We start from the raw sequence: 27,506 nt of genomic DNA, 5'->3' as shown, positions 1-27,506 counted from the left end.
TTCTACCACGCATCTAGTGTAAGACTATACTACAGTGAAACACTTCCACGGCGGTGCAATGAACCTCCATGCTCCCTGTTGCTAAGTGCGATTGGTAGACTTAGCTACAAAATTTATTTAATATCTGAGCAGCTTTTGATACTGTTGGATGGTCTGTGCTTTTTGATATGTTATTTTTTCCTTTGACCTTGATGACATTATACTTTGCACTTATTCCTCCTTCTTCTCTGAACGTCCCTTCCCTCTGTACTGCTATCACATCCTTCTTGACACTGTGACCACACGTGAGCTCGTCACAGCTCCGCCTAGTTTATTATCTCTCTCTCTTTATAGTCTCCTGCTGTAGTGACCTCAACAACATGCACTTCTGATCCTCAGCTCAGTGAGGCTCAGCAACCACATTCAGCAAGAGATGAAAAGTCTTCTTTGAACCTCTTCTAACTCAGACAACATCTATCTAATCTATCCAAGATCGCTTTTTTGTCAGCTCTTTTATTTTTAGCCCTTGGAAACTTGTTTCAAGAAAACTACACCTGAGTGGCTCAGTTGGTTGAGCATCCGACTCTTGATTTTGGCTCAGGTCATGCTCTCACTGTATGTGAGTTTGAGCCGCACATCGGGTTCCACAATGATGGTGGGGAGCCTGCTTGGGATATTCTCTCTCTCTCTCTCTCTGTCTCCCTGCCTCTTGCACTCTCTCTCTCAAAATAAATAAATAAACTTAAATTAAAAAAAAATTTAAAAAATACACTATGTCATAAACATTAGATATTAGCTCACTGACATGAAATTCTCCATGTGGCAGTTTTGAAATGAATCTTAGGCACTTCCATTAATCATTCTGTTAAGATTTTGATAAAAAATGCTCATCCAGGGATCTGCATCATATTATCCAAGATCACTTTTGATTTCACCTAAAACACCTTGATCTTATCTACTACTCTTCACCTGCGCTCTAACTATGCTAGTCCAAAGGGGGCTGAGCAAGACAGCCGCACTGTTGTCCTAATTGCTTTGCCCACATGCTCTCACGCCATCATGAGACTTGTTCTCTACTTCCTTTATACTCATCGTTTCCAAATACGAATGTTATGAATGGATTCTCTTGCTTGAAACGTCTCTTGACACGCCGAGAACAAAACCCACCATCTACCATGTTCAATGGAGCCCCAAACTGTCTCACAGCTGCCTAACCATCCATTCCACTTCCCAGCCTCATTCTGTCTTGCTCTCCACTCCTTCCATACTGGTGATTTATCTTTAACCTCAAAAACAAAACAAGGAACACTCCTTGCAAAACAAAATAAAACATCTGTCTCCACAAACCATACAGTTTTGTTTTTTTAAAAATTTTGCCCCACGTGTACACAGTACTGAAAAAATGAGCAAAAGATCAAGATGCTAAGAGAAAGGAAGAAGGGAGTGGATATGCTGGGAAAATAAATATCTACCCTCTGAACAAAACAGAAGGATTCTTTATGTCTACTTCTCTTATTATAAAAATCGGATTTGTGGTCTTGTTGAAATAGCGATTCTAAAGAGGTTACAGTAATAGCTTCAAGTGTGGCTGTGATTAGACTTAGACTATTAAAATGATAATATATATATATATATATAATTAGAGAAAGTATCTTATTTTTTATTAAAATGAAATGTAATGCAAATCTCAACTAAAAATCCTATTAAACTTAATAAAATGTAATATAGTTAACGCCAAAATGATTCAGACTTTGTACTTTAAAATTCAGCTAACATTGATGATTAAGTAATATCTTAGGCTAATAGAAGTTTCCACAAGAAATCTATTTTTATACGGCGTTGAGATTCATCTGAGAATCATGTCACTTATATTCTTTGAAATAAATTGTAAAAGCTCCTTCAATGTGGTATTTAGAATTTTTAATATCAATTATTTCCCAAATAGATCCTTTCCAAAAAGATTTCTCTCTGAACCTATCTTTCCTTCTGACATTTCAACTCTTTCACTCACATTTCAATCCAAGTCTCTCTCCATCAGCTCGGGTATTGAGAAAGTTAATTAAAAGGAAGTCTGTGCAGCTATACTTTGTGGTCCAAATTTTGGGTTCCTAATTTTTAAGTCCCGTCCAAGTGATTTTCTTTGTCTCTCCTTTCTAATTCACTGCTGGCCACCATATGGTACATTCGGAATCGCCATCATACAACATTAGGAGTTGGGTGACCTTACCTAGGAGAATGACAACACACAGCAGAATAGCGATTAAGGCTCCTGTACTCAAGCCAGCCGAGGACAGGAACGCTTCCGCATGGCAGGTCCGCACGCGCCCATCTCTCTCGCATGCACAAACCCTGACGGTGAGGGTACTGCTGCTGCTGAGAGAGGGGATTCCACCATCAGAGATCATAATGGGGAGATAATACACATCCTGAATAGTTCGACTAAATCTCCTCCGCCTTGTCAGAATGCTGGCTGTGTTATCTATGACAGACATAAGCAAAACAAAATGTACTTAGTAAAGCCGCCGGTCAAGATTCACATTTCTTTTAATGGATAAAATGGGTATGTTTTTTTTTTTTTTAATTTAGTTTATGAAATGGACAAAGGAACAGGAAGGGGCGATCCTTAAAGAGTGACTAAGCTATGTTCTTAAATTGAGATACCGAGTTGGAAAATCAATTGAGCCAAAATTTAAAGAGAAGGGAAAGAGCGGAAGACAGGGGAATGAAGAAGCAATCATGTTGGACATGGACATGAAGGCAAAAAGACTTAAAAGAATACAGATTCAAGCCAATGGGTCCTAAACTTTGAAACGAGACAGTGGTCCCCACGCCAAACCCGGTGACTCAACACAGGCATCAGCAAACTATTCAGATGATGTTAATGTACAAAAAAGCCCAAGGACCACTGGTGTAGATAATATATTTGTGGAGAGACCAGATCAATTAATAAACTTTTTCAGATTTAGTTGTGATGTGAAGCACTCTTGGTATATAGTAGCACACCATGGAAAGTTAATGATGAATAAAATAGTTAATTCTACTTTTTATGTGCTTTCAAAATTCTATTACATTAATTGCTTGCATAGTCACTCTGGATTATAGATTATAGAGGGAAGATGTTAAGTGTCTTATATTTTAGGAAAAATCATTTTTACTGTATATAATAATCAAAAAATAGAGAAACCGAGTCCCAGAGGATAAATTGCCCAAAGTTATAGAGCTAGTAAATAATCAGGATACAACCCCAATACATTCCCAAACCACAACATCACACTGCCTTTTTACCATTTCACCTCCAATCACACTGATGTTCTCAAGTGCACACAGTATATGGTTATCTTAGTACTGTTATTCTTCAGTCCAACAAGTTTGTTGGTCTAAAGACCCTTCTGGCATACACTTAGATGTGCTGTGCAGACCCCCTGCATGGAATACGTAGCTGCCCTACTTGCGCATTATCGCCCGGCCCTGTGTTGCATCCTTCTGGAGCAGCATATCATCAGTGACTCGTTGCTTCAAGGTTCTAAAGGTGGAGCCACTTCCATTGAATGTAGACACAGTGAAAGGCAGGTTTAGTTCCAGAGCTTTACTATTGGGCCAACTGCGAGGCATTAAATTTGCACGGAAGCTCAATGTCTCACGCTGCTCAACCTGCTTCCTTCCACTGCCCCACAGACGCTGATCCCAACTGCACACTGCAGTAAACAATCTGCCCTCTAAACTCCAGGTCAGAGCTTTCTTCCAGAGAATCTAACCTGCAAGTACACCTACAAGTTAATTACTAATTAATTAATTTTAGTTAATTCACTAAAAAGTAAGTGACTCGTTAGACAATTACACTTAGGGATTCGTTTATCTTTTTGTTTTTTTAATTCTGGAAACTGAAATGCTATTACCTAGGAGTATGTTTAAGATAGCCATGATAAAATACCCTACAGTTATATTTTCTTGATTTTATATCGCCAAATTAATGCAGTAGAAAGATAACACATTTTGCAAATATTCAATGTAATAAAACACATGAATTATATGGTTTTATAATCATATGCACATATGATCATTTATGTGCACACATATACATAACTGAAGGTTTGTTAAAGAGCACACATAATCCAATGACAAATTAGAAAAGATTTTCTTACCCAGTGGAAAAGAAAAAAATTATTGATTGTCTATTTTGAAACAAGTTGAGAATGAGAAAGAAAAAATGCAGAAATTGCATCATGTGTATTGTATAATTACAACAGTCACAAGCCCTCGCCCAGAGACCTGAGCTTTGAAGCAGCACACTTCTCAGCTGTAGGACGTTGCATCATGATTAATATAAACTTGCCTACATGTGCAGCTCCCTAGTCTAAGGAAAAGGTATGAACTAAGTGTTGACAGGCACAAACATGTTTGAGAATCCCACTTCTGGCCTCCAAAGAAGAGATGGAAGGCACCGGTCCCTGATTTCAATAAACATGGTTAATAACGTGTACAATGATACAACATGCAATGGTAGTTGCGGACCCCCTTTTATGGCTCTGGCCTAAAGCACACGTTAGATTCTTAATCTGGAAGCATACTCTCTTTCGGAATAATTATTGGAAATGCAGTCAGAAACACGATCGGAAACAAAAAGAAATCCAGAACATGTTTCTAGTACACCTTAAGTTCTTAAACAGAAAGCTCTCAGACACAGAGACGTAAAACTATTCTTTCTTTTTTTCCAGCTGTAGGTTTGACTTTTGAAAAGAAAAGAGGATTCAGGAAGCAAAGAGCTTCCTACCTAGAAAGATTTAGCAGAGCAGAATAATGAGCTCTTCAAATGGGATATTGTGTACCTAACTGGAACTGCAAAAAATGTACTTGGCTGAAAGCTCACTGAACTTGAACAAGAAAACTTTGAACTAAAATGGAAGAGGTAAGAAGATATGTATGCATACACACACACACACACACACACACACACAAATGTATTTTTATACAGAGAATAAAATTTGTTTCATTGAAACTGCAAAATTAGGTTTCAAGAGCAACAACAAATCCCAAACTTGACGTATAATTAAAAAAATAAACCAAGTAATATAGAAAATCTTCATTTCCAAGTGGATAAAAATATATGAGCTCAATAAAGATCAACCATACCAGGATGGAACATGAAAAGTACTGATTATCAATGCTAAATAAAGGACAGTCTCTAACAATGTGTACCCAAGGTTGGTCCTTAATTCTGATTCTCAATAGTTTGAATGAAGACACAAGCTCATAGGACTCTTGGAAGCCAAGAACATATATTTGGTTAGGATTCAAGAAGATATTGGACAGCTAGCACAAAGAACTTCAACTAAAACAATGTGAATAAAGATGCATATTAGATGAGTAACAGCGATTATTTTGTAATATGTATCTCTGAATGCAGGAATAGGCTATAGGAAGTTCAGATAAACTAAACAGTACTGGAATCATTCAGTAAAATATGGACTATCTATGAATCTCTTTAGTGAGAAGACCGCACTGAAACACTGTGCATACTTTTGGGTTTACCACCTTAAAAGTTCTATTTTAACCCAAAGGGGGTGTATTGAGAGGACTTTGGGATGGCAAAAATTTTAGAAAAATCTGTCATACAAAGAGTCTTTGAAGCAACAGTGTGAAAATTCTACATGTTGCATATGGATTTAGGTGGTGACCAAAGGGTCTCAGAAAATGGCCAGAAAAATTGGGAGATTCTCTTAGTTATTAATGTCTTCTGGAATATATTCCTGATATTCCCAGCAAGTGTATCTTCAGTGTAACTTGGAAATAGCCTTGAATGTGTTTTATTCTTTCAACACAGATGTCAAAGCATCCTTTATATATATATATATATATATATATATATATATATGTATATATATATATACATATATATATACATATACATACACACACATATATATGTGTATATATATTCTATTTCTTTATTCTATAAATAATATATAATATTATAAATAATATAATGAAACTATATATAACTATATATAATATATATATAATAAAACTATAAATTATATATATATATATATATATTCTATTTCTTTTTTGTAAACAGCTATGGTCCATAGGAGAGGATGTAAGGAGACTGCTTACATCCTTTATGCAATTATTTGCATATGCAATTATTTGCATATGCAATTATGCAATATCTGACTTCATGTAGACACTTTAAGAAAACATTGTGATGACTGGAAACGCAATCATAGTAAGAAAAAAATCACTTTGGAGCTACAAGAACTACAGGGATTTCATAACTGGCTGATGATTCACAATAAAATATTCACAATAAAATGTTTTGTGAATTCATAGGTACACTTGCAACCTCTAAGCTTCTTCAGGGACAGAAGGCTACAGAGTAGGATAGTATAATGCAAGTTGCATACTGCCTCTGGAATTCAGACATAATTTTCTTGAGCTAATAGTATGTGTCCTATTATTTTTTTGTTCAATATTTTGAAAGACCTTGAAAGATTCTAATCTCTGTGCTACGTATATAAACTGTAATACAATTTAAGTTAAAATAAGGGATGCTTTTTAAATACTCCCTGGAGCAAAAACAGATCTTATATTAAAGTCCAAAATTGCCTTATATCTTGGTATTAAAACTATGTGTTCTTCAAAATTTAAATTATTAGACATCCATACACTCCCCACCATTTCATAGGATTCTTTGTTTGATAATACAGGTATAAAGATAGGCTTTCTCTCAAGCACAGCCAGCAGACATTAAAATAATATTTTTAAATCCATCAGAACACCAGATGTATTTAAGATCCCCAGATGTGGATCTCTAATTGAACTAAACTTAAAAAAAAATTTTTTAAATGTCTGAAGAGAAAGCTAGGAACTAGAAACTTAATTTCACCAGACAGATAAATATGCATGACTTCATATTGTTTCTTTTTTTTTTTTTTCTGGCCTTCCAGCAGCAATGAAATATACTCATAATTTAACTATTATCAGAGACCATGCATGAAACAATGCTCTTTTGCCCGCCTGTACAGCTCCTCTCACATAATAGGTACTTGATAAATAATGATTTGAACTACACTCAGCAGGAACTTGTCTTTTGTTACAGTTTCCTTATTATGTTGACATGTATTAAGACATTAAAAGGAAAATGAACTTACATATCCTCTAACACTTCAACAGCATTACCTCCTCAAGCTCTCTACTAAATGTTTATTGCTTCTCTCCTGCTTCCTGACTTCCCCTTCTTTGACCCTAGAATCGCCTTAATATCAATTTTCAGCCTCCTGATTCTGCCTCTTCATTTAAGTTTGTAAACATCCTCCTGGCCTCCCTTGCTTTTTCTGCCAAATCACGAATGTATGATCCAATATGTCATTATGTTCTTATTTGCACCCTGGAATGTCAACCCTTTGACCATCTGCCACACTCCTTCTTGATCATCTTTAAATCCCAGATAAACACAAGCATCCATTGTCTAAGGCTTCTGCTTTCAGAGTCGTTAAAAAAGATATATGTTGGTAAAATAGTTATAATTATCTTAATTGGCTCCACCAAGTACATAGAGAAACGTAGACTATGCTCTTAAAGGAGCCTAGCCATCAATTTGTCGATATCTAATCTTTATCAGATGCCAGGCAATAGCTATTCTGAGCTGCTTTGCCATTTTCCTTTGAGCCTTAATCTTCCATTCACAGCAGGAAAATGTCTTTCCCAAAAAGAAGCCACTATCTATTATCAACATTTTAAAGCCACATTTGAAACTGTTCAGTTCCTCTTTACCATCAACTATGTCCATCTCTCTATACAAGACTATGTATTAGAGACTTAAAAAAATATAAATACATATGAAGAAAAAAATATGAACTTTGAAGAGTATCAGCAAATCTGCTCATGAATAACACATATGAATATGCATGAGTGTTAATAAGAGTGGAGAAGGTGATAAAAAAACAGAAATTTTTAAAATAGAAATCCAGCCCCAAATTCAAAATAATTCATAACCATACCACAATAATATAATAATTGTAGAAGGAGAGATAAGGGTTGTTTACAGAAAAAAAAAGAGACAAGCATATGAACTACAAGGGATGCCCTCTACTCATTATTTATCACATACCTTTAACAAATACTATTATTTTTAGTGGGAATGGATGAATCAAAGTAGAAGATATTATGTTTGGAGTCACTAAATTTGTAAACACAGAAGGAAATTGTGAGGATAAATCCTTAGCTTGAAAAAGTGAACACATAACCCTATTTATGAAGTTGTTTTAATGTTTCCCCTGCCTGAGAGCAGAGGGTAGAGGAGGTGACTCCTGGGGCATTATGTCCTTCTGAGCCAGGAAGGAATTAAAGCAGAGAATAACCTACAGTTTCACAAAAGGAAAACAAAAAGGAAAGTGGCGTGGAATGGTAAATATTAGGCACATTTTACTTTGTCTACTTTTATACTTGTGCTTAGAGAACAGTAGGACGGAACTGTCCTTTGCTGTCACTCCTTTGTGAGTGGGAGTAAAAAAAGGTGAGAGGAGGTAGGGTCTGCCAAATACATTAGGAAAAATATATAAAAGTAAAAACAAAAATCAACAGAGATTAAAATCACTGAGAACAAAAGAATATTTTCCTATCTAGAGCAAAATGGCCATTAAAACAAATCACTGCATTTGAAGTCACACTTTCCGATTTTAGGCTCAAGATGGCATATGAACCCTGTGCCTTCTTCCTAGTCAAGCTTTGGGTCTCTATTTTCCCTTAGAGGACAGTGTGATGCTAGCAGGTGTGACCACCTTCGAGGTGTGACCACCATGCGAGTAAGGAGGACTGAGATCTGACTGGGAGGGAAGGGGGATCCCTACTAGAACCCAAACAGCGTGTCTCAGCCTCACCAGAGACTGCAGGTAAGTGACTCAGCAGGGCCCAGCTGCTACCACATCCACTAGAGGATGTTGGAGGCATCGTCTGCAACCATATTCTCAGTTAGGACTGCGGGGTGTTGTTTTATTTAGGAATTGGGAGAAACGGCTAAATGGTCTCTCGAAGCCCTGTGGTTAAAAACGGAATTTTCAATGGTTAGACTCTGCAGATAAATTAAGCACATTACAACACCAGCTGAGAGTTCTCATTTGAAGGACAAAAATAAACTCTGGGAATATTGACTACGAGAAACCTGACGGTGCAAAAGAAGTACAAACTATACATCAAGGCTCTTCATGGCTTCCGACGTGTTTCAAACCAATGGACTGTGAAATCCGAGAGAAAAGGCCCTAAATGACACCTCTTTAAGAGGTTTTAAACATAGTCAAATTCGACGGGCACCTGGGTGACTCAGTGGGTTGTGTCCAACTCTTGATTTTGGCTCAGGTCATAATCTCATGGTTCGTGAGTTCAAGCTCTGTATGGGGCTCTGCGCTGACAGTGCAGGGCCCGTGTAGGATTCTTTCACTTCCTCTCTCACTGACCCTCCCTCTCAAAATAAATAAATAAATAAATAAATTAATTAATTAATTAAAAAAAAACAAAAAAAATAGTCAAATTTGAAAATGGTCCTTATCTTAAACTCAGTGTAAACTCAGATAGCCTTTCACCAAACCCAAATAATCACAAGGAAAAGTACTTTCCAGCAGTGCCTTTTAAGTATTTTGCTAAAACTCGTAAGACAAGTTACAAATGATATGACCCTCATGTTCATAAGTATGAATTAATACTACCAAGAAACAAGTAAAGGTAATAAAAACAAGGAAAAACAAAATCTTCAAAAGGTTGCAACAAAGAGAATAGGATAGTCTACAGAATCTTTTGTTTAATGGCATTAAAATGGTAATTTTCGGGGCAGGTCATTTATGTAAAAAAGTGGTATGGACTCATTCATTTTTAAAGAATGGGAGTGTCTACCAAAGTGGAAAACGCATATCTAAAGAAGAAAACTGAGAGACAAATATGAGTAGATAGCAAATTATCAACAAAATTATAAGGATTTTCAAATTTGAAAGCCTTATTATATGTGATTCGGAACCCTGCAAACAGAGATACAAGTATACACATAATTATAAATTGTCTATTCCATGTGTAAAATCTGTAAGATTTACAAATGCACTTGACAATTAGAATTAAGCCTAGGAATTAGGCTGGCAAATCTCCCTGCATCAAATAAAACCTAGTCCCTCAAGAAAGCAGCATAAAGACTATGAATCGGAACAGTCTTACCTGGTAGACTAATGATAATTTATATTGGGGGATTAGATTACACTTTTATATTACAAAATGAATAAATACAACAATCGTGTGCACAGAACCCTTGTATAAGCTTATACTCACAGACTTGGTTACATGACCAGAGTTCATTAGCTATAGATATTTGGTTAAGAAGCTGGAATTAAACAATGTGAGTTTTTGAGCCTAAAGTGAAGCTTACCTATTACTTTTCAAGAGAAGGTGATTATAGGAAAAACTACATTTTAATCAGGAAGCATTTCATGCTTTTTTGTTGTTTTAGAGTAATGTAATTTGATAATGCTTGCGACTTAAAAATTATCTTCTCAACTCTGGTTTTTAATTTTAAATAAAATTGTATTATTAGTGGCATGTTAGTTAATGATAAATAAGGTCATTTATCAAACAAACCTATTTACAATATATATTTCGCTATATATGTTGTAAAAAGAAAAAAATAGAAATTCTTCACTTGGTTACTTTCCAAATCAAAGTCTTCAGTATTTTAATAGGTAAGGGTCAAAATTTTCCAGATAAACATTGAAGATTTTGGTTAAGTACTAAATTTTCTATTCACCACAATTTTGTACTAGGACAAATAAAGGATTAATGGCAGAATCTTTTTTTTTTTTTCTAAGCATGGGACATAGCAGTGTACTTAATACTTCGTGTGTTCTGAATAGTGAATAAAATGCCTGTGTCTCTGCCTTACCACATGGCCCTGGCTAGATTCTTCTAAATGATGCTGCATTCTGTCACCTTTCTGCTGTCTTGATTTCCAGTCTAATTGAAAAGTATTCTCAGATTCATTCTACCTGGCGGATCGGATTCTATCGTTTAAAGTCAAATCACGTTTCAGTACAATCTTTAGTGATCTAAGTGTCACTGCCTTCAGTTAAAAGTTACATCTCATAACATCTTCTTTTCTCCAACTAGACGGCAAGTCCCCTGAAAGCAGGAGCTTTGTGTTTTAATTCTTAACATTCTGGACAGCTTAGATCACTGCCTTACACAGCACAGACAACGCATGCCCCCTTATAGATTAAGTGGTAGGAGAAAAACAATGTCAATTTAAGAGCTGACTACAGATTTCTTTTAGAGAAAAAAATTCTTTGTAAGATGAGAGAGGAAGAATGGTGATGAATAGTTATACAGTGTGAGTCTCCTGTAGAATGCTGGACAGCCAGTGTAAATGTCAAGCCATGAAAAAAAGCTGTGTGTGTGTGTGTGTGTGTGTGTGTGTGTGTGTGTATTTCAGGTGCTCTTCTTCAGTTTTTAATTAGATACAATAAATGAGTATATTCTTACTGAAAATACTCAAAGTCCATTTCATAAACATTTCTTAAGCATATTTACTTTGGGGTGCCTGGATGGCTCTGTCCCTTAAGCATCCAACTTGATTTGGTCTCAGGTTATGACTTCGTGGTTCCTGAATTCGAGCCCTGCATTGGACTCTGCACTGACAGTGTGGAGCCTGCTTAGAATTCTCTCTCCTTCTCTCTTTGTGCCTCCCCCACACTCTCAATATCTCTCTCTCTTTCTCTCGAAAACAAATACATTAACAATAAAAAAAACATATTTTCTCATTTGCGAGAGACAAAGAGAGATAGAGAGAGAGGGAGAGAAAGAGCGAGAAAGAGAGAGAGTTGGGGGGCAAAGGGAAAAGGATAGAGAGAGTCTTCAGAATGTTCCACATTCAGCATGGAGCACAATGTGACAATGTGGGGTTCGATCTCACAATCATGAGATCATGACCTGAGCTGAAATCAATAGTCAGAGGCTTAACTGACTGAGCCATCCAGGCAACCCAAGAAAGATTCATATTTTCTACAGTATAATTATTGCTCATAAATGTGATTAAACACTACACTTAGATCGTTATTTTTGTTTGATGCTTAATTATATATTGTTCATTTAATACTTTGTCTTTACCTTTTCAGACATTTATTCTTATTTTCATTTGACTGCTATAGCTCCAAATATTTTATCAATGGAACATTATTAAATTGATAGATTTTTTAAATGTTTATTTATTTTTGAGACAGAGAGAGACAGAGAATGAGTGGGGAGGGGCAGAGAGAGAGGTAGACACAGAATGGGAAGCAGGCTCCAGGCTCTGAGCCGTCAGCCCAGAGCCCGACGCGGGGCTCGAACTCACGGACCGTGAGATTGTGACCTGAGCTGAAGTCGGACGCTTAACCGGCTGAGCCACCCAGGCGCCCCTATAATTAATAGATTTTATATTTAATATTATAGTAATTATATTAAATACTGAGGCATTCAGTATTTTAAAATACATTTCCCTGATTGTCACATGAGTATGCTAACAGGATATCCTAACAGGAAGAGGATTATCTTATTGTAGTTCTTTTTTTCAAGTGTCACTAAAAAAAGATCCATCGACTATTAGCTTGTTATTTTGCAAATAAGTACTTCAGCACCATTTATTATTATCTTTATAATTTAATTTCATTGGAAACTGGTAAAATTATTTCCTTGTCTGTCGAGTTAGGGAATTTCTCTGGGATAGTTACGTATTCTTCCCACCTAAAACTCAAATATTTCTTTACTCAGAGTAATTTATTTGGATTCTTCATATTATTTTTCCATCTATGTATTTACTTTTTAGTTACCTTCAGTGTGCGTGCCCCTTAAAACATGTAGCCCTTCGTATGTGATTTCAAATTCTTTATATTTTCATCTCTCTTAAAAATTACAAAATAGTAATAATTGTGTCCATATCTCCATTTTACAAAGGAGGAAACAGACACACCGAGAACAAGGATTTGGTGGTGGTCTCACACATAATTAGCAGAGAAACCAGGTTTCAAATAGAGCCAACCTATTTCCAGAGTCAAACTCTAAAACTTTCTTCTTTGCTTTTCCTCTTATTTTTTTAACAGATATTTACTTAAAGTTTCCTCTGTGTCAGGCACCGTGGTAGGAGTGAGGAGTACAGCAGTTAAATAAGTCAGACAAAATTCCTTGCATGCCTGGATTTTATAGTCCAAATGGGGAGAGAGCCCACCCTGTGACAAGTGTTGTGATGAGGGAAGTTCCAGTTATCATATAACCATTTGTCATTGAAAACAAAATGGATTTTTTTCTGTCTAATGACTGCTGGGTATTGGGTGTTGGGTAGCCAAAGTCCTGGCTAATTTTCTCTTAAGGGCATTAAATTTTTCCAGTTATGTTTTGAGTATGGATGGAGTCAGGGTTACCAAGACTTTTGGGAAAAGAGGGAAGTGACTGAAGCTTGACAGATGATAGAAATCAGGAGAGACAGCAAAATTCCATAAGACTCAAAAGAGCAGGAGGCGTCCAAGGACACTGACGTTAGGTGGTCTCACATTAGGTGGTGCATCCCAATATATGCTAACTGCCTCTCTTTCATCCTGCTTGACCCTTGCAATGTCCTGTGATCTTCTGCTGAGGGAAGACCTTTGAGCTCCAATTCCCAGTGATTTCTCCAACACAGTAAGAAGTGGTGAGTAGATCTGGGCCAGTATTTATATATTTTCTTGTGAATCTCAATGCCTCTCTGCTTTGGAAGTGACTTTCAGGATCCATCCACAGACCAAGTTTATTTAGCTCTACATTGTTATCCTAGCAAATATTTGGAAGAATGAGCCTGAAATCTATTTTTAGTCTGCAATTTCTTTTGTCTGTTATTCCTTTCAAATATCTGCTAAGCTGGGCTCCTTTTTCACCATACTCTGTTTACCCTTACTTTTGGTACTATCTTTGAGTACATGGTAATTTGGGAGAAGGGCTATAGCGGGAATGGGAGAGTAACGGAAAACAAAACCCAGAAAAACACAAAAAAGTCAGTGGAAGTGATACCTGGCACAGAATGACAATGTTACCCAGGTCAACTTACATATATATATATACACACACACACACACATACACATATGTGTGTGTGTGTGTGTATATATATATAATTTATCTATTTTTATTCATGTGTTTGAGATGTTCTAGAGAATCTAGATAACCAGCCGGTCCCTTTCTGTGTACTTTTTGTATTACTCTTTCCACAATGGTTAAAAATGCTACCTTTGCCTTCTGTCAAGGTCATATGCTTATACATAGATTTAGATATCTAATTTTATTCACTCCCCTGAATTTGTTCTCCTCCTCTCTTTATTTCTCTACTAGTACCATATTTAAAGAGTATTTCATTGTTTTATGCTACTCTTAGCCTATCAATAACTAATTTTGTGGTTGGACCAGCCTTTGTGATTCTTATTATGATTGCAAGACACTCTTCCGCAATAAGCATTAGGAAAATTTGAAAAACAAAAAAAAAAACAAAAAAACAAAAATGTTTATTACTTACATATCCCGGAAATTATGTGGCATGCCTGGGGTCACACAGAGAGGTGGAGGGTAGAGAGAAAGAGAATGTGGAGGGGCCTTCAAGTTCTATTGGTATTGGGGTCAAGGGTGGGTCCTAGCGTCTGGGAGACTCACTCTTTATTGATGAATTTAAAACATAAGAGTGGGAATTTAAAGCATCGTAAGAGAGGCAGAGAGAAAAAGGCCCAAATCAACAGTTATCAAAATCAGTCAAGGTCTCTAAAACAAAGAGTCTCCCGGGACAGGGGGAGGCAGCCTGGATCTTGATCTAGTCCTGTGGCTGGCATGGTGTTTGTTCCAGATAGCCCTCTTTGAAGTGGGGGCCTTGGCAATCAAAGCTTAAGTCAGGCACTTGCAAAAAAAAAAAAAAAAAAAAAAAAAGAGAAAAACCAACTGTCTGGGTTTACACTCACTATATTCATCTTTATAATGTCTAGATATCTGTTAGGATATGTCCTCTCTTCTTCTGTTTCTGCTAATTACATACCTCCAGCATCTTCTTTTTCAATACATTTTTGCTTTTCTTAATCCTTTACTATTTATTTGCATTTTATTAACAGGTGACTAGTTGAGTTTATCATTAAAATTAGATTTAATTTATGGATTAATATGAAAATTTAAGTGCTCTGATTAAGTAATTTGGTAAGTATATTATTTTGGGGTGTGTTTTTATATTTTCAGTAACATTGCTCTTTATATAGAATAAACTTGAAAATTATGTATTGGATTTTTTTTTCCTCTAATGATTTTGAAGGGTTTGTGCTAATTTGCTCGATTTGTTTTTGCCATTTTAAATTGTACCTGATTTACTATTTACTCATATATATTTTTTAATTAATTAATTTATTTGAGAGAGGCAGAGACACTGTAAGAAGGGAAGGGGCAGAGAGAGGGAGAGAAAGAATCTTGGAGTAGGCTGAGTACTTCCAGCGTAGAGCTCTACGCAGGGCTCAAACTCATGAAACCTGGAGATCATGACCTGACCCGACACCAAGCGTCAATGCTTACCTGACTGAGTCACCCAGGTGCCCTTGTAGTTTTGGGTTTTTTTTTTTTTAATATAGGAAATCGATCCATTTGGGGCATTTGCTAGTATTCAAAAATGTTGGCAAAACATCCCATTACTATGCAAGGTGTTTCTGTAGACTTTCTTACATTTTCCTATAGACAATTTCATCATCTGTTAACAAGGATAATCTTGTGTTTTGTTTCTATTTATCATGGTTACGTTTTTCTCTTTGAAGTGAGAATATTTTTATTTTTACAATGCTTATTAGTTGTAGTGACTGTAGGTGTCCTGAGACCAGAAGAGTTGCTTAGATGAACCTATCAGAAACCTACCAGAATGTGCTCCTTTGTAAACATGTGAGCTGAATAAATGTCTTATTTTAGACCCCATGGATCATGGGTTTTCTTTTTTTCAGCAATAGTTGTTTCTTTTGACGCAATGGGTAAATATTTCCAACTTTTTATATAAAATTTCCTATCTCATTTTGAATTTGGTACACCTCTTCTAAGCAGCATATTTATATACAGCTTTGATGAAAAATGATACTTAATCCGATTATGACTACAATATGTTTGAACTTATTTCTACTTTCTTCTTTCATTTTCTATGCTTTCACTTTCCATCTTTTATTCTCCTTTCTGGCCTTGTGCTCCATTGATAAAATAAGCTTTTTTATTTAACTTTCTGAAAATCCTTCCTTGCTTTGGAAATCACAGACTTTTATTCTGCTAATTTAGCATTTACTCTTCAAGCTTTAACATATGAAATAAAACATGAATTACAAGATTTTTTTCTTCTCTATTATATTCTGCAGAGATTCTGAAGGCAAAGATTAATAGGACATTTGTCAAAATGTCAGTAGCGAACAGTAAAAACTTATTTTTTATACATTGGAAAAAATTCTTAACTAAGGGGTCCTCCTTGATTTTAGATAGCTTACCATTTTTAACTAAATCTAGGAAAGGTTATTGATAATAGCAAATTATTTTCCTTCAGCATTTTGAGCACGTGGTTTTTGTCAACCTCTTTCAGCTTTAAAAAAAAATTAGGGGCACTTGGGTGGCTCAGTCAGCTAAGCTCCTGACTTTGACTCAAGTCATGATCTCATGGTTCATGAGTTTGAGCCCTGCATCAGGCTCTGTGCTGACAGCTGAGAGCCTGGAGCCTGCTTCCGATTCTGTGTCGCACTCTCTCTTCACCCCTGCCCCGTTCACACTGGTCTCTCTCTTTCAAAAATAAATAAACATTAAAGAAAATTTAAAAAAAAATTAACACAGGAATCTACTTTAAATCTAATTCTCATTGTTTTTAATTATTCTGCATTTTGTCTTTGATACTGTAAAGATTTTTCTCTTTATCTTTGAGGTTTAACAGGGTTTTTTAAAATTTTTTTTTAAATTTATTTTTGAGAAAGAGAGACAGAGAGTCTCTCTGTGGGAGGGGAGGGGCAGAGAGAGGGAGACACAGAATCAGAAGCAGGCTTTGAGCTGTCAGCACAGAGCCCAAAGTGGGAATCGAACTCGTGTACCTCAAGATCGTGACCTGAGCCAAAGTAGGACACTTAACTGACTGAACCACCAACGCATCCCTGAGATTTACCAGTTTTAAACTGTCATATCCAAGCGAAGATTTGATTTTGTGCTTGGCTTTGGTGTTTATGTTCATTGTAAGGACACATCTATTTTCAATATGAGAAACTGTCAAGTAATTTTACCTATTTATATTGTTAATTGCTATAATTTCTTCTTAATTCTTCTAGGCACGTTATACTCCATATCTGCTAAGTGTTCTTATGCATTTTTAAAGTTTTGATCTACCTGAGCTTTTTTGCTTGAATTAATGAATTTTACATTTGACTTGTTAAACTTTCTTTGTGTCCTGTCTAGAGGTAATGCTGCCTAGTAATTTGTGTTGTTCTGTCTTTATATCTATGTCTATGTGTATGTGTATACATATACGTATATTATATATGTTTATATACAGGTATATGTCTTTGTAATTACAGTATAAACTTAAGAATATAAACATATATATGTAGTTTTATACATACCTAAATATCTATAAATTTCTATATGTAGTTCTGTATATATGTATGTAATACATATGTAGTTCTGTATATATGTAATTTCTATATGTAGTTCTTTTCTATATATTCAATAACTATAGTTTTATATGTTTATATATAATTACATATATAAAACTGAATTATTGTATGTTTCTTATATGGTTCTATATACTTTTTTATATATGCAAAAACTATAGTTTTATTTTGATAAGGATTTAATTAATTCATTGATTTCATAGGGATTTTTAAATTGTTTTCATACACACTTGTTTTCTTTCATTGTCTCATTTCACTTAATTGCTTCTTGGTCTTTTTGTAAACATGTTATTTTTTTTTTTAATTTTGAGAATCCTAAATATACTTTTATTAAAATATTTTCTGATCACTTATGTGTTTTGTATTATTCAGAGTAAATTCACTTTCTGAGTTGTTTTTTTATTTCATTGTCTACCTTTTAATGTGTTGATCTGCGGGCTTAGAGTAAACAATAATATATACACTTCTCTCTTATTTTAGAAATCTCTTTTTCTCTCTATTCAGTCTTTACCATTTAGCAGTTTGGGAGATGCTACTAAACCAAAGGCTTCTTGATCACCCATCCTGGCCCGGAGGCTAGGTCTGCCTTCTACCGTTCCCTGGTGTACTTTTGTGTAAGCAGTGAGTGCCTGTGCACGCGCACGTGCGTGCTCGCTCACACACACACACACACACACACACACACACACACACTAATTTTCATTGTCTTTGTTTCTTTTAGATATATTTTGTATGTTCTGGGGGCATATAAATGCTAAGCTACCAGGATTCAGCAGGCTTAGATTGTTAATATTTATATTTACTCTTTTTATTTTTGTGCTGGTTGTTGTCCAGAGAATTATTTATGCACTTGTGAACATATATATGTATGAGTGCGTTCATTTTGGTATGGCTATTCTGTTTTTAATTTCATCTTTACATATTATTATCCATAACTGTCTTGTGTTTATAGAAAAGGCCATCTTTACATATGGTATCACTAACTCTCCCAAAGTTCCAGAGTGGGTATTTTAAAGCATAATTTATGGATGTAAAAGCTGAGGCTCGGAAAGTTTAGGTGGCTTATCTAGCATAATCAAATCGGCTTGCCATAAGTTCATGCTTTCCGCTATGCACCTGATTTTTTTTTTCTAAAAACTGCTGTTTTACCTATCCAAAAGAAAGTTTCCTGTGTTATTTATAATTTTATCAATTCCCAACATTTAAAAAAATAATCTTACAAATATATTAAAACATCTTTATCCCTACACAACTGTCCATAGGCCTCACATGTTTGACAAAGCATTCATATGTATGTTTAAAACAAAGGTTAAAAAGCTTACATTGAAAAATGTTTGTATGTATGTTTAAAAATGTTAAAAAAATTACATTTAAAACAAATGTAAAAATATGTACATCAGCACCATAAATCCTTTCAAGAGTGTATATATTTGAGGGAAATTAGTTCCTACCACTGGTGAGTCAAATGATTGAAGTAAGCCCTTTTGAATGTAGCCATTCATTAAATTCACAAATTCCAGATATAGTATTTTTGTCTGCGGATTTTTAATCACTGAGTGGGTCTCAACAATATTAAAATTCTCCTGTTTTTAAAAATATTTTTGGACTTATACTTACATGGGTTAAATAACTTGAATGCCCATCTTTAAATCCAAGTCAAATTTTCATTATATCATCAAATGAAAATTACTTAAAAATATAAAATAAAATCCTTATTGGAATGTAAAAACAAACAACTGAAATATATAGATAGATATAGATATAGATATAGATATCTAGATATGATTGTAATCTAAGGCAGAAAGTTGAATGCTCTCCAAATTTTGCAAATATTGAAATATGGGAAATAGTAATAGATTTTTTTACATATTTAACATACTTACATTAAATATATTTGGGATTGTAGAATGAAATATTCAAATGCAAATAAATTTACAATAATCAACTAACACAATATGTCAGATACAAACATGCACAAATATTTATTCTCGTACATAGAGCTGACTATAGGCTAGTTAAAATGAGAGACAATCAAGCTTTGTATTTTCATATGAATCTTGCTATGGCCACATGTACAATTTGGTCTTCTTGTTATGATAATATAAAGAAGGAATTAGGAATGATGGAAATAATGTTTTAGTGAGTTGACATTAAGTAACAGCATTTTTTTTTTTTTTGGTGTTTGAAAATCCTTTTCCCTGAAGTGTATAGAGAGGAAATTATATGTTTACTCTTAAGTGGATGCACTGTTGTTTCTTTAAAAGGATTCTGAGGCAAGTGTTAAATTCCAAAAGTAGCATATTCAGATAAACATGATCAAAGATAGTTTGGGGTAAGAAGAAAGTTGATACAAATCAGAACACTGCACATAGAGAATGACTTAGTGTTTCCTTTACATACAGAAGATTGATTTTTACAGGACCTGGAGAAATCTACCAAACAGGGAATCTAAATCATGGTGAATCTTCTGTAGGTACTAGATTATGGTGTTCTTTCTTTCCCCACACAATACAGAAGTTTAAGCAAAAGTAATTCAAAATTTACAAAATATTCTGCAATTATGCATATTTTTACCCATAGTTTGAAAAATATTCATAATAACAAGAGGAAATATAATTTGTACACCACATTATGATAGCCTTGCTAATGCAAGATGAATTCAAACGTTGCATTTCCTTTCCTAACTGTCCCTAGGACATATTTTTCATTTTTCCTAATTTAAAATTTTTCTACCTCCTAGCAATTGCAAGCAGCTCTCATAAACATGTTTGTCAGCTAAGATTTCTCTTAAAATTTGCCCAAGAGCATATTACATGTACATTTCTTGTTTAAAGGAATGCTTCTGAATAAACTCAATGAAAGTTATTTGTACATATGGCTCAATTTTAAATACAAGCTATTCACAGATCATAACACATTAACATCAAACTGACTTTGAATGCGGATTTGCAAGCTGTTCATGGGTATGTAAAAATAAAACAAAACTGCTCAGGCCTATTCCATATTAAGTCAAAGCAGATCTCACATAGATTAAAAAGTATATGTAATTCGTGTTCACCTTCATTGTCCTTCAGAGTGAAGTTTGGGTTTATAGACAGGCGTTCATCAAGAAAGAAGTTAAACCTTGGTCCATTTGCAAAATCATCTTTATCAGTAGCACTGATGGTATGAATAACCTAAAGAGAGAAAGCAAATACTAAATAGTAAACTTAATTTTGCTTATTCCTTTGATTTAATTATATTTGTCATCACAAAAGGATTTTAAAAAGCCCCCTTGATCCACCTTGCCCGCTTTCAAATTTAACTAATAAACGTACCAGCTAATTGGCTCTGTCTTATATGAGATTTTAGGAAACACATTACAGTACAATTTATAATCATTCACACTTTATTTTCTAGCATAGCACAGACATTTATTTATTATTTTTTTTCTTTATCACCCACAGTACCTTGGGCCAATTAGTCGCAAGATTTTGTATGGATACCTGTTTGGGGAAACATGAGTATCATGTGTACAAATATAAATATCCTAGTGTTCATGTACAACAGATTTGTGGTGTTCCTGGTTCTCAGTACATGCAAACACAGTGGAGTCATACTGTTTTTATTGTTTCGGGGAACTTTTGAGAGCATGATCTAGCCCCTCTATTTTACAGATAAGGATCGGAGACCCTAAAGGATTGTGATGGGACTCCTAACCGTTAAAATAGTAGCAAAGGCAAAACCAGACCACTCGAGTTTTATGGAATACTTCTCATATACGGTGGTTGGGAGAAAGCAGTCTAAAATTTGGAGTCTGTGCATTATATAGAAGACAATGTTTGAATACATAAATAAAACATTCCAGGTGACCGAAGAACAGAACACAAATCCCAATAGCTGTAGACGTTACACTCTTAAGGAGGAAATGGCCAAACCAATAAGCAGGACAATATTCTCCTCTTTTAAAACTTTGTATCCTAATGCTTAGGTATCTTTCATCTATCCCTTCCTTAGATAAATTAAGAACAAAGAGAGCAACAAGAAGCTTGTGAAAAGAGTGTGTCCTATATGGGAAATATAGTGTGTTCATTTCAAAAATTGTTACGATTTCTAAAAACATCTTACTCAATTTCATCCCATTTCCATCTTTTCTGAGTGAAAGAATACACCAGTATGTGCAACAGTTAAAATGTAAATTCCTGTCCAAGTATTGAGCCCATTAGTTGGTCTGGCAGATGAGGACAAATATAAAAGTCCTAAAAAGGAATCATCAGTGGCAGTGACACCAGAAAAGCATGTGTCCACACGCATTTCATTGCCAAAAGTGCTTCAGGCAATAGAAGTGATCCATTTCGTCCATATACGCATGCGGCTCTCACCCTGGCATCCTTGTTCAAGATGTACTTTCTCAGAAAGAAATCCTAGGTAAAGCCTCCTCCTTCCAGCCCACATATTCCAAGAAGTCTCTATCATTCATCACTTCTTTCCTTCCCTTCACGCTATTACTTTATGAACTGAAAAATCTACGTATCTCCTTGATGTTTGCCTTCTTTTCCATCTAAAGCACAGCTACTCTCTGGATAGATCGTTCTTCCCTTGCTATTGGCTTTTGACTTGATAGGAGAATAAATCGATGGATAATCAGAAACAATCTGACAACTTTTCTCAAGTGCATGAAAAGCTCCATGGAGGTCAGAGAATGTGTAGTATAATCTGAAGAACAGACCTACATTCTGTACATATCAGGTACTTAATATAAAACTGAAATAAAACTACCAAATTTTCAAGATTGTTTTCAGGGTAACATAATGTAAATGTACATTTTTTTTTTCTTTTGGAAAAGAAATGTCCTATCTCCCCCTACACTTTGTTCATGGTCATTCTCTAATTCTGAGTCCTATTATGCTGATGATAGCTCAAAACCTACGGACACATTTTCAAGTTCATTTCTTATCCTAGAATGTGATTCTGGAAGATAGTGACAGAGAACACTCAATTTAAACCAACTAAATTATTTTATGTTTCCTCTTATTACTTCTTTGGGACAATTATTTTTTTCTCATTTGAAACTAATTTATACATTATTTTAAATTTCCTTAATGTGTTTATACTTAAGTTTATTCTATTTGTTGAGCACTGATATAATCTATATTTTATCTTTCCTGTCTTACTGTTATCTTTAGCAAAATGTACTTTCCATTTTTATACCAGTAATTTCAAATCTGCATTTGCCAGGAAGCTCACTGTAGCAAATTTATCTTCCTCAAAGATTTCTCGATCTCATGTCCATAGCAAATGATGAGCTGATTACCACATTTTGTTTAAGAGGGAACCATGCATCTTGAATTCCTACAGAATTGTTGCTGACACATCTACACTTAAATATTTTTCCATACTTCTGAAAAATGCCTCCAAAACCATAGAATGTCGCTTTACTTTCATCTAGAACTCTGAGATATTCTGTTGATGCGAGAAGGTATATTCAATTTTTCTGTTTACTGATTACCTTTTTTTCTTTCTGTAGTAAATAGATTTCCATTTATTGTTTCCTTGGACTTTTATTAGTAAACCCAGCTCAGAAGGTAACATGTTTGGGGCTCCTGGGTGGCTCAGTCTGTTAAGCGTCTGACTTTTGATTTCAGCTCAGCTCATGATCTCAGGGTTAGTGAGACTGAGTCCAGCCTCAGGGGGATTCTCTCTCTCTTTCCCTCTCTCTCTTCCTCTCTCTGTTCTTCCCCTGCTAGTGTTCATGCTCCCTCTCTCTCTCAAAATATAAATAAACTTAAAAAAAAAAAGAAGCTAACATGTTTGTGATTTTTAAAAGATTTAAGTGTCTAGATATCTAGATAAGTGCCATGTATCTGTCATTAATATTTTCTATTCTTTTGTCAGTAATGATTTATCTACACTCTGTTACCTGTGACGTTTGCTCAATTTGTTGGTGATGTACAATCCATTAACAATTTGCTTTCTCTCACTCCTTTTAACTGAAATTAGATGTTTCCTATCATATGCATATTATGTAATTAGTGCATAAATTCTTTATTTTGAAAGATCTGAGAGAAGCAGTTACAGATTTATTCTACTAAAGGGAGGGAGAGTCCAAGTTGATAGTTGGTGTTTACTAAATAAATATATTCCTCTGTTTAAATGTGTTTTCCATAGTCTATTACTTCTTGAGTACTTTATTAGGGGGAAAAAAGTCAAACGAGTCAGTGTCACGGATTTATACCAATAATGTAGTCTTCTGTTAGGTAAATGAGGTAATCCTAACTAAACATTTAAAGTAAAAGAACGTTCTGTGGAACACACTGTATCTTCTTTAAAGTAATCAATGAATTTGCTTTATAATATAATCTCACATGGGAGCATATATTTATTTAATAACAATACCAACCTTTGTTAGTTCAACGAGGTTGATCTTTGTAAAATCTAAGTGTAAGATGTCTGCTGATCTAGGTACATTTTTCATACAAAGTTATGTTGTTAATAATTGACACGTTGGATGGAGGGAGGCTGGTATCAGACAATACATTTTTTTTAACAGATGTTATATTTCCTAAGTTTGCTGCTAATGAAATACACATACAAACACGGGAAAATTTGGTATAAATAAACTAGAAATCGTCCTCATCATTTATGTTTCGGTTTTTATGTGTAGGCCCATCTCATTTATTTTGAATTCACTTTACTTTGGGAACTGACTTCAAATTTCATGCATGCATGATTTTCTTCTTAGTATTTTTTTTCATGCAAGGTACTTAAAAGATTTTTTTTTCAGAACAGGGAACTATATTAACTCAGAGAAATATATTGTTGTATTTCAGGTGTATTGATACCTGAATCAACCTGAACTCTGCTGTTATATGTGGTTTAAACCTCTGCTTCACAAAAGATGAATCTCTTTGGCACGGCCACATGCTGTTTTATGTAGATGCACAGCATCCATAATAAAAATGTTTGTAATTCTAAAAGTGATTGTTATAGAAAGAGGAGCCTTGTACAGCTGGGCAATACAAATGTGCTTTGGAAAACTTATTTCACAAATTATTATTTAAATAGAGTTCCCGATTCCTACTCTGCATCAAAACGCACAAAGTTTCTCTAGGAAGTCTATAAACATAAGGTTAAATGAACCAAAACTGCAAAATTAAACAATAGGAAGGTTCAGACCATTTCCCTTGTAATAGGTTAATCATACAAATTGACCATACAGTTTGGCAATGTTGTTTTTTTTTTATTTTTTTTTATTTATTTATTTTTTTTTTTTTTTAAACTTTTTTTTTTCAACGTTTATTTATTTTTGGGACAGAGAGAGACAGAGCATGAACGGGGGAGGGGCAGAGAGAGAGGGAGACACAGAATCGGAAACAGGCTCCAGGCTCTGAGCCATCAGCCCAGAGCCCGACGTGGGGCTCGAACTCACGGACCGCGAGATCGTGACCTGGCTGAAGTTGGACGCTTAACCGACTGCGCCACCTAGGCGCCCCTGTTGTTTTTTTTTTTAAATAAGGGTGCAATAAACAATATTTTCTTTTTTTAATTTTTTAATGTTCATTTATTTTAGACAGAGAGAGACAAAGTGTGAGCGGGGAAGGAACAGAGAGAGAAGAAGACACAGAATCTGAAGCAGGCTCCAGGCTCTGAGCTGTCAGCATAGAACATGACACAGGGTTCGAACTCGCGGACTGCAAGATCGTGACCTGAGCCGACGTCAGGCACTCAACCGACTGAGCCACCCAGGCGCCCCAAAAATATTGTCAAGTGACTTTATTCCCTTAGTAAAATATTTTAATTCATTTTTGTGAAACAAACGTTTGGAGAAAGAAATGCTCAAGCGATATAAAGAACCCAGCTATTTTAAAGTGACTTCTAAAATTATGTAATATTAAAGACAACAATGATGCTAGATCTGAATATAGTCTTTAAAGGATAATAAATAGAATCACTTAATGAAATCACATTAGAACTTAGGGGTGCTAAGTCTAGTGATTGATTGTTCTCTGAAAATAGTAATAGTTGTATGAAGAAAAGGAAAATACTATATACAGGGTTTAGACACCCAGAAAAAAGATACATTTTGTTATAAATTCAGCCTTTTCTAAAAAATGCAACAAATAGCTTTTCATGCCAGGAGAATAAGGTAATCCACATTTAAAGGAATCTGAGAGTCATCTAGTCATAAAATCTTAGGGTCCTGACATTGTGACATTTTTCTTCATTTTAGAGATGAAGAAAGCATTTATTTATCAATGGCACCCAAATCATTTCTTAGAAAAGCCATAGAGCTTCGGTAGACCGTGTAGAGGGTAAAACAGAGGAGCCAGACTAGCAAAATGGCACTGACAGGAGAGCATGACCTGGAGAAAACGCCTGAATAAGCTTTCACATCAACAAAAGGTGGGACATATGGGAAGTCAATGGAAAAAGTCAAGGTCACTGGCCAATACGAAGAGAGTTCAATCCAGGAAACTGATACTAGTGTTTCAGTTTTGGGAGTGAATGTTGACATTCTCAGGAGCTCAATCAGCTCATCCAAGAGCAAGGACTCAGTGTTGTTTGCCCACGTTTTTCAATGCTTTCACCTGCAAAGGTGACTATGGACTACCAGGTATGAGTTTCTCCTACTACAACATCTCACTGTATCCTATAAATTTTGAAATTACCTTGAAGGAAAAAAAGAGAAAGAAAGTAATATATTACCTAAAAGAAAAAAAAAATCTAAAAATGGCTCATGCCATCATTACTTTATATTTGGACTTTTAAATTTTTATGTCGCAATTCAAATGATCCAATTTTGAATTCTCTGAATAACCTACAAACCAAAGAAACAAAGATTCAGGGAAGGAAATAACCTAAGTTTACTCAAGGTTGTTATTTTTCGATTAGGCAATGGATACCTAAAAAAGGTAACATTTATTTCTGGGCATTTTATTTTTTTAACGACATTAAGTGGCATAGTGTTTAAATTTTATTTTCTAATTGTTGGTGACATAAAGAAATACAAGAAATACATTTATATTGACCTTATATTTAGGAAAAGTATTTTATCTACAAATTGTACTAATGCATAGTAGTATCATTGTTATTATTTTTATTATTAATTGGATGTTGAACTTTATCAAAAGCTTCAATTTCCAGTATTGAAATGAATTTTAATATTTTTCCTTTTCATTTGAAAACATTATTTTTTCTGGATTCTCTGAAAACATTTCTTTTATGATATTTCTATGTTCACGAGAGAGAATATCTGTAATTCAAAATATATCCTTGTCAGATTTTAATATTAAAATTATGCAGAAAATAGATTCCCCCTTTTGGTCTTTTTTAATACAGTGTTTTTTCACTATCATTCCAATTATGTGTTTTTAATTTTTATTTCTTAAGTGTTTCTTAGCTTATTCAGAGATGCCCTTATTTCCAATGGATTATTTTACTAGCGAAACTTTTGAATTTGCATCTTAGGATCTAGCTTTGGTTTTTTTGTCATGCAGAAAATAATGAGGCCAATCCTTGGCAAATTATTAAAACTTGCTTTGTGGCCCTGCATACAATAAATTTTTGGTCAATGTTTTCTGTAACTTTCAAAAGAATGCATGATCTGAAGTTGTTCAGTGCATTATTCTATATTTGTCATTTAATTATGTTATTAATTATGGTCTTCAATCTTAAGCATCCTTACCAAAATCTTACGTAATTACTCTATCAGTTTCTTGTAAAAGCATTGTAAAGTCTCAACACAATAATGGGCTAATCTAGTTTTAAACATTTCTATCATTTTTTTCTTTGTTCATTTTGAGGCAACACTGATAAGTGTATATAAATTTAAAATTGTTATTTCTACCTGGTGCATAAATTGTTTTCATCCCAA

At 34.7% G+C, this 27,506-nt stretch overlaps 1 protein-coding gene across 2 annotated transcripts in view; it reads right to left on the bottom strand.

Moving 5' to 3' along the window:
* Positions 1–27,506, bottom strand: part of CDH18 (cadherin 18) — a 343,377-nt gene that overhangs the window by 6,041 nt on the left and 309,830 nt on the right. For both annotated transcript variants that reach the window (XM_047074386.1, XM_047074393.1), the window contains exons 9-10: positions 20,712–20,829; positions 2,207–2,458 (exon numbers count right to left, since the gene is read on the bottom strand). In XM_047074386.1, coding sequence (XP_046930342.1) covers positions 2,207–2,458; positions 20,712–20,829 — 370 coding nt within the window. The remainder of the gene's footprint in view (positions 1–2,206; positions 2,459–20,711; positions 20,830–27,506) is intronic.

This window comes from Lynx rufus, unplaced genomic scaffold (assembly GCF_022079265.1).
Source record: "Lynx rufus isolate CCGP_SWC_20201006 ecotype Redwood Valley unplaced genomic scaffold, mLynRuf1.p SCAF_1, whole genome shotgun sequence".
Classification (NCBI taxonomy): domain Eukaryota; kingdom Metazoa; phylum Chordata; class Mammalia; order Carnivora; family Felidae; genus Lynx; species Lynx rufus.
This window is presented reverse-complemented; position numbering and strand designations above follow the sequence as displayed.